Source organism: Rhinatrema bivittatum, chromosome 17 (assembly GCF_901001135.1).
Source record: "Rhinatrema bivittatum chromosome 17, aRhiBiv1.1, whole genome shotgun sequence".
NCBI classification, from domain to species: domain Eukaryota; kingdom Metazoa; phylum Chordata; class Amphibia; order Gymnophiona; family Rhinatrematidae; genus Rhinatrema; species Rhinatrema bivittatum.
In genome coordinates, this window is record NC_042631.1 from 32,170,209 (window position 1) to 32,183,186 (window position 12,978).

At 47.3% G+C, this 12,978-nt stretch overlaps 1 protein-coding gene across 1 annotated transcript in view; it reads right to left on the reverse strand.

Annotated features, from left to right (window-relative positions):
* Positions 1-368: 368 nt before the first annotated feature.
* Positions 369-12,978, reverse strand: part of CPSF7 (cleavage and polyadenylation specific factor 7) — a 47,942-nt gene continuing 35,332 nt past the window's right edge. Inside the window, exons 7-10 of the mRNA XM_029582250.1 lie at positions 11,325-11,440; positions 10,788-10,962; positions 4,091-4,240; positions 369-2,794 (exon numbers count right to left, since the gene is read on the reverse strand). Coding sequence (XP_029438110.1) covers positions 4,096-4,240; positions 10,788-10,962; positions 11,325-11,440 — 436 coding nt within the window. The 3' untranslated portion in view covers positions 369-2,794; positions 4,091-4,095. The remainder of the gene's footprint in view (positions 2,795-4,090; positions 4,241-10,787; positions 10,963-11,324; positions 11,441-12,978) is intronic.

The window sequence follows — 12,978 nt, forward strand, 5'->3', positions numbered from 1 at the left end:
TCTGCATACCAGAGAATCATTTGGCTTCTTTAACTTTATATGCCATGATACAGTGGTAAGCAATCGAGATTTAAATGTCATGAAATATGTATTAGGATTATAAGTATTATCTGACTGTTACTGTGATATTTTTGTATGTTTCTTAGAATGATAGAATCTTAAGCTTAAATTTATGAAAATGTCAGCCAAAACAGGAACAATTTCAAATTATTGTTAATCTTTACCTAGCTCAAGAGACATGGCTGGTTTAAGTATCACATTTTCGATCACTTTGTTGGTTTCCTCTACCTGCCCATTGCACAAAAACAAAAGAATAGCTCCAAGCTGGGCCCTGCAGGAGCCTGATCCACTTAACAGAGACTCCATCAGACAGCTCACACCCCATTTATTATTTAAAATAGTTTGTTACAAAATGGAAAAAAAATACAATGCATTATAAAATATTGACAACGTCATCAAGTTTATTACACACAATTTGCAACCTATGAGAAGATGGAACACAAATCAAGTCAATGATAAGAGCTACAATGGGGGGCTCTTTTTATTTCAAACTATTTCAAGTTAAACTAAAAATCATGTCATTAAGTAAAAAAACATATACCTCCAGTCAAAGGGGGTCTCTTATTTTTGAACAGTTACCTCTTATGTTTAAATAAAAACATTCAGAAGAAGAGTTAATCGCCAATATCATCCTAATAGGTACAGCTTAGCACTCAAAACAATAGAGTATCCCCTTCAGTTAACAAAACAGTTGTAAGGGACAATCTCTCGCTACCCCCCTCCCTCCCCACCCCCCACCCAGAAAACCTGGAAAAGCAATCTTCTTCCAGGGGCGACAAAGTGAAAATTATGGACTTCTAGCGTGAGGGGGGAAAACTACAGGAGAAACTGGTCCCTACTTTTTACTGCATGTGGCATAATGGCTCCCTCACCAGTCCTGTGTCTCATGGCATTGGCACTGCAGGGCTGGCTGAATCTCTTGGGGCACACAGCCCTGCAGAGCCAGCCCTGCACCCAAAGACATGTGGCACAGATGCTACAAAAGCCAGCAGGTATCTGCCCGACTGCACAAGGCCCAAGTGATGCTCCTGCACACGAGGTGCAAAGCTTTGCCGTATTCCTCAGCGTAGAGCCCAGCGCCAGCTAAACAGCTGCACTAGTGATTGTAAATCACAAGGGTCATGGGCCCATGAAGGATGTGCAGGAGAACCACTCTGTTCTTCGCCGTGTGGGTCCTAAACGCAGATACAGAAGGCACATGCAAGAGATGGGGGTTTTCTTATGTCCCAATGTCATGGAAACACGATGAGAGAGAACATAAAAGGCTTCAAATGGAGGGGACTACAAGGACTCTTAAGGAGGTATAACATTTCAAAAAGGCAGTGCAACCATGAATAAGAATGACAGGCTGAGAAGACCATGTTGAGGAGATGTGTAGGGATGAGCAAGGAGACAGTGCTGCTGCCAGCCGAACCCCTGCATGTTTTGCCCTTGCCTTCAGTGCCCTCCTGGTTGGCGAATGCATGGAAATTCAGAGGCTCAGGTCAGCCTGGAGGCTCAGTGACAAATGTTGCACACTGCATTTCCAGAGGACCTGGATTTGCTTCTGGGGCGAGAATTCTGCTTCCTAGGCCAGTTGGGGCCGGGGATGCTACAAAGGCAGCATTCACAGCCCCCCCGGGAGGAGGAAATCCCAGATCACGTAAAATGGAGACACCTACTGGCTGGATTTTGGGCCCACGATTCCAGAGTTCTAAAGGAGCCTGATGCATGGACCCCAGTTGAGAACTACGGCTGCAATGACTGGGCTAAAGTGAGTTAAGAGGGGATAGAAAATGAGAAAAAAAATCCCCGAGTGGCTGTGAATAAAGGTCCATGGCACCATATCCCAGCCTAACTTCTGACTGAGCTGGAAGCCCAAAGGGGGAGGGAGAAAACTGTTAGGCCAAAAAAAAAAGGAAGAAAATTCTGAGGATGAAATCTTGGAGAGAGTGGGGAGGAGGATAGGCCATGTAATTTTAAAGGTTTATGCAAAAGTCTGAAAGAATGGATTATATCAGTCTATGATACAAGGTATGTGAACCTCCCTAGGGGTGTGGTGCAAACAGGCAGGGTGTTTCAGTGGTTGTCAGCATCCTTATATACACATAAAATAAAAGACAGGTGGGTGGGTGGGGCGAGGGACAGCAAGCCATTTTTTTCACTAAAACATTTCCTTATTGGTAGCATATGGAAACTTTCGCATTGTTCAAGACCTCTTTAACTTCAGACACTCAAACCAATGCAAGACGTTCACCTGCTGACTCCTAGCCCATTCCCCAGTCACCGCCGCATCCACAAGACAAAACATCCCATACTACCTTGTTTCTGGTAGAGAAAGGACTTCAGAAACAGCTCAGATCAGTCACAAGGAAGTGCTCGTCACTGTCCTGTCTGTCTTTCCAAGTTGGCTATTCATGTGCTCTATTTCTACTCAAAATGACGTGAAGAGAATTCCAGCCAGCATTCCACTCCTTTGAAGCGGGAAACCATAGCAGGAGCTGACAACACACTGGGAGTTAGGAAGCATCAACACCACTGTGGAGGGAACACACAAGGCTACAGAATGATGGAAGTTGTGTTCGATGGTAGAAAGATGGGTCTCCCTGGCAAGAGAGGTTGGGGTATGGTCAAAGCTCTAGGCTTGGCTCCTAGAGATTTGGGAGGGTCACTGCATCCTTCAGTCCTATCATGGTGACAAAATGCAAGCCCATTCAAATAAACAAACAGAAAGTAAAGACATCCACCTGAAGACCTGCAAGAAAGGAAAGAAGCAGTTAGAAATCTAGACCTGTATAACCTAAAGGAGAGGAAAGACAGGGGAGATAAACCTAGACATTTAAATAACTAAAAGGTAAAAATAATGCACAACAATCACACCTGATCCAAGGGAAACAATGGGTCATAATATGAAGCTCCAAGGGGGTAGAGACTCAGGAGAAACGTCACACTGTATTCAATGAAAGGGTGGTGAAAATGTGGAACACCCTCCAAGGATGGGTGCTGATGGCTGAAATCGTACCAGAATGCAAGAGGACATGGCATAAACATAAGAGAATCCTTGACTGCTAAGTGAAGACAACAGAAAGCGCAACCTAGTGACACGTATTTAAATATTCATAGCACTGCACTCACCTGATTCAGCAATGGGTGTTGGGGCTGACAGAATGTATGGCAAAGTGGTTACTGTGAAATGTTAGCATTAACACAGGCAGCCATGTGGCTGGACTGTCTGACAGGCTGCAATGGCAGAATCGACTACCAGCTGGGTCTGTCTGGCAGGCTGTATGTTCTGTAATAACTAAAGTCCTAGTGGAAATGCCAGGGCTGTCTGGCAGGCTCACTTATAACGGTAGCTGTTTACATCATACTGTGATGACAGAAACAAACTAGCAGCTGGGTCTGTCTGGCAGGCTGCAAGCTCTGTAATTAATTAGGAGCCCTAGCAGAAATGACAGCATTCACATAGCCGGGTCTGTCTGTAAGGTTACACACAGGACCTAAGAGGCCAGACGTCTGGGTAACAGCCATGCTAGCACTGCTAGCATTTAGATTATTACAGACCCTTGTGGTTAGGCACAGGAAGGGAGGGTGCTGGAGGGAAATGAATGAGGATTTTGTACGTTCTTCTTGCCGAGATTCTGGAGGACAGAGAAGGAAGACAAAAAAACCACTGTTCTTGTAGGTAGTTACACTCTCTGGCTGGCAGCTGGGATGTATCCTTTACAGTGTGGACAGGATAACAAGGAAGACTGGATGGGCTACACAGTAACATAGCAAAGATGGCAGAAAAAAAAGACTGTGTCAATGTGCCAGAGAAGGGGGTGGCATTCCCAGAAAAAATCTGGAGGGAAGGGGAAGGAGGAGGGAGGAAGGGCTGCTGGGACACTGATAATGTAGCATGGCTCTAAGGCTCCACCTTTTGTGAGTGGGAGGCTCTGTGAGGCTGGATAGAGTTTGACGTTCAGAATACCTTGGGCAAGGGTGACTTACATTCACATCTGCATGAGAAACTGAGAAATGATGATGAAGAGAAGGCTGAAAGTGTTACCTTCGTCAGCGGTGTCGGTCCCTTTCTCTCTCCCGGTGTCTTTCATAATAATCTTCTGGCCGATCCTCACTGTGTAATGGGTCCCGATGCCTCCTGCCACTGCCATCCCGTGATCGGTTAGGAGACTTCTCACGAGAACGGTGCCGTTTCCTAAAACACAGAACGTACACTTCTGAGTGACACTTATCCTGCTTTGCCCCGACACCCCTCACACATCGGTGCAGGCTGTTCCCAACAACTGCTTTACCTGTCTAGGTTAATCACACCCTACATGCCTTCACAGCTGTCAGAAGCTCAAAGTTTGAAAGAACTAGTGGAGATATGTTTTCTTACTTGGCTTCTTGTGTTTGGAACTCACTGCCTCTTTCCTTGCACCATGAAAAAAGATTTTTTTAAATACAGGAAGGCCTTAAAAATATTCTTTTTTTAATAAAAGCTTTCCCCATTAGTTTGCTTACCTCCTTTGGAGGTTTTCCATAAGATGATACTTGGTTCTTTCTATGTTCTTTTATTTTAAATTCTTGTTCTGATTTTATCTGTGTTTTATTTTGATTTATGGATATAACTTATTTTATTGTGTTATTGGTTTTATTTTGTTTTAAATACTTTGCTATTGTTGATTTTTTATTGTACATTGCTCTTATTTACTTATTTATAAGTTGTGATTAATTAGGTAATAAATTACAATAGAGGAAGGAAGGAGGAAAGGAGAGAGATTCATCCTCGATCTGCAACTATTGGAGAAATTACTTACTGATAATTTTGTTTTCCTTAGTGTAGGCAGATGGACTCAGGACCAGTAGGTTATGTGCGCTTCTGCTAGCAGATGGGAGATGGAGTTAGATTTCAAAGCTGATGACACTCTAGATATACCCCTGCAGTAGCCTCAGCTCTTCAGTATTCTCTTCGAAAAGCCATTGTGGATATATCTTTGCTTAATTAACTTGATTAAACTTGATTGAACTGATTTCAAAACTGGAGACCGCCAGTGCACTCAACCAATTAATGTCGACACCGGACAACTGTGGGTGTCTTGAACTAAGGGTGGGCAGTGGCTTACCTGTATTTGCTTAGTCTCGAGGTTCTCCTTCTCTAGGGCAGCCGTGGGCGGATGCTGAGTCCATCTGTCTACACTAAGGAAAACGAAATTATCAGGTAAGTAATTTCTCCATTTCCTAGCATGTAGCCAGATGGACTCAGGACCAGTGGGAAGTACAAAAGCTACTCCCGGACAGGGCGGGAGGCTGCCTGTGGTCCACTTAGTACTGCCCTTGCGAAGGCTGCGTCTTCTTGGGCCTGAACATCCAGGTGGTAGAACCTGGAGAAGGTGTGCATGGAGGACCACGTCAGCGCCGGACAGATCTTGGTGGGTGACAGCAGCTTGGTTTCTGCCCAAGAGACTGCTTGGGCCCTCGTAGAATGAGCCTTAACCTGTAGTGGTAAGGACTTCCCTGCCTCTATATAGGCTGCCTTGATTACTTCTTTGATCCAGCGGGCTATGGTCGCCCTTGAGGCCGCTTCTCCTTGCTTCTTCCCACTGTGAACGAACAAACGATACGTTTTGCGTACCGGTTCCAAACTTTCCAGGTTTTGCACCAAGAGTCTGCCGACATTTAGGTGGCGAAGAAGGCTTGGGTCTTCCGAGTCCTTATGTTCAACCAGAGATGGCTTGGATCAAATGAAATTCGAAGACCACTTTCGGTAGGAAGGAGGGGACGGTGCGCAGCTGTATGGTTCCAGGAGTGAACCTAAGAAATGGTTCCTGACAAAATAGTGCCTGTAGTTCGGAGATGTGACGAGTTAAACATATTGCCAACAGGAATACCGTTTTCAATGTTAAGAGGCGTAGGGACAGATCGCGTATTGGTCTGAAGGAAGTCCCTGCTAGGAAATCTAATACTAGATTGAGATTCCATAGGGGCACCGGCCACTTTAGAAGTGGCCGGAATTGTTTATCTACTTTCAGGAAGCGAACAAATCCGGATGAGTTGATAGTCGGATACCATCCACTTCGGCTCTGAAGCAGGACAGTGCGGCTACTTGGACCTTGAGGGAGTTGAGGGACAATCCCTTCTTCGTATCGTCCTGTAGGAAACCCAGAATCATGGGAATCTTGGCCGTCCACAGGAATATCCCGCAGTCCTTGCACCAGGCTTCAAATATTCTTCAGATTCGTATGTATGACAGGGATGTGGAGAACTTGTGCACTCGGAGCAGGGTGTCAATCATGGCCTTCGAGTAACCTCGCTTCTTCAGGTGAGTCCTCTCAAGGGCTAGACCATAAGAATCAAGACGGATCTTCATGAAGAATTGGGCCCTGCCGGAGCAGGTCCCTGTTTGGAGGTAGGTACAGAGGGCTCCCTGCAAGGAGTCTTTGCATGTCTGCGTACCATGGTTGCCTTGGCCAATCTGGGGCCACTAGTAGAACTAGTTCCCCGTGATGTTCTATCTTGCGGATGATTTTGCCCAGTAGTGGCCATGGAGGGAAGGCGTACAGTAAGTCTTCCTCTGGCCAAGTCTGGATGAGAGCATCGGTTTCTTGGGAGTGTGGTTCTCGTCTGCGGCTGAAGAACCTGGGAACTTGGGCACTAAGATAGGTGGCCAGTAGATCCATGGCTGGGAGGCCCCAGCGATTTACTATCAGTTGGAAGGCTGTGGTCGATAGCGTCCATTCCCCTGGGTCCAGGTCCTCTCTGCTGAGGAAGTCTACTGAGACGTTGTCTTTTCCTGCGATGTGGGAGGCCGAGATCCCTTGTAGGTTTATCTCTCCCCGTGCCATAAGAGGGTCTATCTCCAGCGACACCTGCTGGCTCCTGGTTCCTCCTTGGCGGTTGATGTAAATTGCTGCTGTTGTAGCGTTGTCTGACATTACTCGAATCGCTTTGCCTTGGAGTCTGTGGCTGAATCACAGGCACGCTAATCTGACTGCTCGAGCTTCCAGGTGGTTTATGTTCCATTTTGCCTCTTCCTTGTTCCATTGCCCCTGGGCCGTCAGTTCCTAACAGTGGGCTCCCCACCCTCGCAGGCTCGCATCCGTGGTGAGCAAGGTCCAGTTCGGTGGGGATAGGCTCACTCCTCTGCTTAGGTGGTTTTCCTGTTGCCACCACTGAAGCTGAGAACATACCTGCTGGTAGTTGGAGGCGAATTGAGTAGTCCTGGGACAGTGCATTCCATCGTGACAGTAAGGAGTGTTGGAGCGGTCGCATATGGGCCCTTGCCCACAGGACGACCTCCAGGGTTGATGCCATGAGGCCGAGGACTTGAAGATAGTCCCATACCTTGGGGCATGCATTGGTCATCAATCGTCATAATTGTTCCATCAGTTTCCTTCTCCTCGGGGGAGGGAGGAAGACTTTGTTCTCTTTGGTGTCGAAATGGGCCCCCAGGTACTCTAGGGATTGAGAGGGCTGCAGACTGCTCTTGCCTGTGTTCACGTCCCAACTGAGTTCCTGCAGTAGGCTCTTGACTCTGCTGGTCACCTGCTGGCTCTCTTCCGAAAACTTTGCCCTGATCAGCCAGTCGTCCAGGTAAGGGCGTACCAAGATCCCTTCCTTCCTCAGTGTTGCCGCCACAATCACCATAATTTTGGAGAATATTTTGGGGGCGGTTGATAGGCCGAAAGGTAGCGCTTGGAACTGATAATGGTGACCCAGTATCGAAAAGCGTAGAAAGCGCTGGTGATCTTGATGGACTGGAATGTGAAGGTAGGCTTCAGAGAGGTCCAGGGAGGTTAGAAACTCTCCTGGTTGTATTGCCTTTATGACAGAACGAAGGATCTCCATGTGGAAGTGTAGTATTCGCAGATGACTGTTGATGTTCTTGAGATCCAAGATGGAATAACGCCCCGTATTTTGTTGGGGCGTGGGAACCGGAGTTATTGCCTTCAGACTGAGTAGTCTTGTCAGGGTGGTTTCTACTGCCAGTCTCTTGGTGTGGGAGTGGCAGGGTGACATCATAAATTTGTCTCGAGGGATGCTGCAGAACTCCAAAGAGTAGCCTTCTCGAATGATGTTTAATACCCATTTGTCGGACGTGATCTCGACCCATCTTAGGTAGAAGAGGGCAAGTCGACTCCCTATTTCATCTTCCTGTGGATGGGTCGGCCCATTCTCATTATGGAGCACAGCTGGATCCTGCCCCCGGGCCTGCTCCTATCTTGGTCTGTTGGTTCCGTAAGGACTGGGACCTTCTGGAGGGTCGAGGTGCCTGGAACTGTGAGTTCCTGTAGGGTCTAAAGCATTGCGAGCCTCTGCCCTTGGTTCTTCTGGGTGAGGGACACTGAGATCTTCTGGGTGAGAGACGCTGAGATCTTCTGGGTGAGAGACGCTGAGATCTATCTTCCGGTAGCCAAGGCACTGGGGATTCGCCCCATTAGCTGGCTAACTTCTCCAATTCGCTTCCGAACAAAAGAGATTCTTTAAAGGGCATTCATGTGAGGTTCGCTTTAGATGTTGCGTCAGCAGTCCAATTCCGTAGCCATAGTTGTCTTCTGGCTGCCACTACCGAGGCTATGCCTCTGGCTGAGGTACGCACCAGGTCTAAGCTTGCATCAGTCAGGAAGGCTGCTGCAGGTTCCATCGTCTCACTGGTATACATTCCGGAGTTATTTGCCTCTCTCGAGAGGAGTAAGCAGGAACGTGCCACCAGTGCGCAGCAGGAAGAAATCTGCAGTGTCATTGCTGTTGCATCGAAGGCCTGCTTAAGGATGGATTCCAATCGTCTACCTTAAGTATCCTTCAATGCAGCCCCTCCCTGAATGGAAATCGTTGTTCACTTTGAGACGGCATAGATCATGGCGTCCACTTTCGGGAAACGCAGGTGCTCCTTGGTCGCTGGTTCTAGGAGGTAAAGGGCTTCCAAGGCTCGACCCCCTTGAAGCTGGCCTCCAGGGCATCCCACTCCAGGTCAATCAGTTCCTGGATGGCTTCCATCATTGGGAAGTAGCATGAGGCTTTACGAGGGACACCAGGATGGGGTTCTTCTTTGGTTCCGCCATCGGGTCCGTGCCTGGAATACCCAGAGTCTTCAGAACCTGGGAAACAAGGGCTGGTAAGTTCATCCTTGTGGAAGAAGCGAAGCATGGTTCGGTATGGTTCCAGGCCTGGAGGAATTAATTTCGCCTTCTTTCATGGAGTCGCCATCATCATCTGAGGTGTCTGGGTCCCTGTCAGGGCAATTCTTGGTTAGGCGAGGCATGCCTCGAGGCATCTGAGTAGAGCCGGGAGGATCTTGTGCTTCCGGCAGGGGTTGAGCCCGGGGTGCAGCTGGGGCTGATTGCACCTGAACAAAGGCTTGCAGCCCTTGGAAAAATTCTAACCAGAAGGTCCCTGGATCCATGTTAATCCCAGGGGGAATCGGCGTAGGAGCCCTTGAGGTGCCCTCTTGTGGAGAGGCCATCTCAGAGATGCATAGATCTGGGGAACTATCGTCTGTAGTAGTTCCGGACCCATCCCCTGACAGTGAGGGACCAGGCTTTGGTTCCCCTTGGACTTCCTCGCAATGCTGGCACACAGGTAGGACTCCAGTTCTGGCTGCGCGGCTCTTATGTGGCAGGCTGTGCAAAGAGTGCCTTCTGGCCTTCTTGGGTGCTGATGCCATTGCTTCAATGCGCGCGTGTAGCTGTAAACGCGGTTGTGCGTGTAGTTGTGCGTGCGGGGTGCGCTCGGTTGTGCGTGCTGCTGTGCGCGCGTCTGTATTGGACGCGCGTAAGTTAGGCGCATCGGCTGCCCGGCCTACCCCGCGCATACTGCCAGTCGAGAAGGGAAGATGGTGCTGATGCCCCCGTGCATAAGATGGCGCCCCGGAGGGTCTCTATGTGGACGCCTGCACCGGATCGGAGCCTAGCCCAACCAGGGCTGCTCAACCCAATCGGTGCTCCCTTTTACCTCGCCGGGAAGTAAATCAAATCGGTACAGCAATCCGAGCCTCGGACACCGGAGACCTGATTTAAAGTTTTCTGCTTACCTGGTCTCGGCGCTTACCGATCGCATGCCAGGACAATCTCCAGCTGCGGGGGAAGAGGGCTTTACTTTCACCGCCGCGCTCGGTTTTGCATCCGCTGCCTTTCAGCCACTCTGGGGGCTAAGTCCATGCCGGGAACCGGCTACCAGACCAAGGCACATCTCTGAGGGATATCGGAGATCACCTCAGGAATTCTCAACTGGGGAAGGGACCCTTAGGTTTCACTGCAAGAAAGCGGGGCTCGATCTTCTTTAAGGTAAATTTTCTTTTTGTTTCTTCTTTGCTGTATTTGTTAACACTATTCTAGTGTGTGGGATAGCGTCCGCATCTGCTAGGAGACGGAGAGATACTGAAGAGCTGAGGTACTGTAAGGGTATATCTAGAGTGACGTCAGCTTTGAAATCTGACTCTGTCTCCCATCTGCTAGCAGAAGAGCACATAACCCTCTGGGGTCCTGAGTCCATCTGGCTACACGCTAGAAAAATATCATTTTCAGTCCCACAGGAAGGGAGGAATGAAAAAGAGACAGGGAAGAGAAGGGACAGACAGGATATGCTAAGGTATAATGAGCTCTCTTTATGATGAACTGAAATCATGTTTTAAACTGATTCAATATAGCAATCAAATCCAGTTACATCTAAAAAACTTCTCCCAGTCCTCCTTTGTACCATGGCTAATAATGTGATGTCCACTTCAGAGAGAAGGTAAAAAGGAAAGGGGGGGGGGGGGTGATTACCTGCTGGAAGAGGAGCCACCACCACTGCTGCCACTGTATGACTTGACCTCAATCCCATGTAGGCAATCCTTGAGAGACGTGAGGAGGACTCTGCAACGCTCATCATTCGCCACTTTGGACTGTTTAATTACAGCAATGGCTGTAAGCAGTGTTTCAATTGCACTGCCGTAACTCCCTGGGGAAAGAGAGAGAAAGAGGGAGGCAATGTTGAGATATGAAATAGAGAAAGAGGAGAACGAAAGAAGAGAGAAATGAGGGACTGAGACACAAGAAAAGGAGTGCAAACATGTGGAAGAGCAAGAACAGGAAGGAGAAGCAAGATATTGTATGCAACAGTACATCTACTTTCAGGAATGGAAAATACAAGGACTTGAAATAGGAATGCACAGCAAAGACATAAAAGGAAGGAAATGAAATGGGTGCATGAGAAAACAAAAACGAGAGACTGATTTAAGAAAATGCAAATTATATAAGGGGAGACAGGCAAGTTTCGATTAGCAAGAAAGGTGTGGCAGAGGAAGAAAGGCCATGAGTTACCTGAACTGGCTCCTGCAACCGCTTTAGAAATTGCACTACTAGAAATTGCTCGATTTCTGTTCATTATCTCTTCAAATTCAACCTCGTTCATTGTCAAAATAGGTGGCTCTGATTCCCTGCCAGAGAAAGACAAGAGGTAAATACGAAGGGTTTATTTTGGACATGTTTTCTCTGAGGTTTTCTAGAGAATGAGTTGTGTGCCAAACCCTTGTGAGTAAGAAGTCCCAGCTATCGTGCAACAGTGACCTCTACTGGCTGTGCCTCTCATCTGTGCTAAATGCGAAGAAACTTAAAAGGGGAATATCCCACATAGCCCCAAAGAAAGGGTCAAAGTGCTGTAGTCCAAAAGGGACAGGTTGTAACCGAATTTGAAGCCCAAAAGAAAAAAAAAAAGGAAGTGGTCAGGCCCAAAAAAAAAGCACCGTCTGTCCTTGATCTGGGTTTCAAGTTATTGCCAAATTCTTGGCATCTGTTTTTGTGTTTTGTTATTTCTGGGATTTGTTTCATTTTCTAACTTGTTTAATTTCAGAAAATGCACAGGACACATTATGTTTGTCTCTTATGTTGAGGCAAACCTTGGAGAAACACTTTTGACGGGTATAAAGGTATGACGTCTCGACTGGCTAAAAAGGAGAGGGAAAAGATCAGGCCTGGCAATTACAAAATAGCGGAAGCACCACTGTCCCCAGAAAGGCTGGTAATGTCGACCTCAGTGACTACAGAGCTTAAACAAACAGTTGCAGAAGCCTTAGAACCCGAATTTAAGCACATATTCGATAAATTCGAATAAGTAAATGTTCGTATGGCCAGCAAGTTGGAACAACGGGTCTCGGACAATCAGGATGAGATCATCGCGCATAAGATAGAATTCGGCGGGTTCCAAACATGAAGAGCAGCTTGAGGAGCTTGAGAACCGCTCTCACCATAACAATTTACGATTTGTAGGCCTACCACAGTCTTTGGAGGATAAAGAACTTGGCTGGGGCGTGAATTAGGCCTACCGATGACACAAGGTCCTCTGCTTATTGAGCAAACGCCCTGTTTAGTGTTCGGAGAGATGGCTCAGATAAAGAGGCTGCTCAATTTTGCCTATAAAACTGAAATACTGCAGGCCATGTGTTCGGGGGAAAAAAATGCTATATAACAATAAACATATTCTGGTCTTCCAGGATTAATCTGTAAAACTCTCGGCACAGCGGAAAGAATTTGCTCTGAGTTGCTCGCGCCTGCATGGGACAGGTTAGCGATTTGCCTTAATGTACCTGGTGAAACTTCAGTTTTCTCTTGCTGAAGGAGGTCAGTGGTATCAGTCTTTAGAGGAAGCTAAAAAACTGCTAGCTAAAGTGGAATCCAACCATTCAACTGGACCTTCCTGAGGCATCTATTGGTAATGTTTGGAATCGCTAATATTACAAGATGAAAATGGATGCGAGTTGAGGAACTCTGCCTGCACCGGGAACATGGAGCTTTAATTGACATTTCATAATGGCATTTTTGTTTAGTTCACTTCTGAGATTAATAAGAGCAAGTGGACTGGTTCACTTTGAGTGACATATCAGATTTTTAAAACGAGATGGCAGAGAGACTTCTGAGATTCCTGTCTGTTGATTTCAGAGTTCTACAATATAATATTGCTGATGTCAGTTTCCTGCTA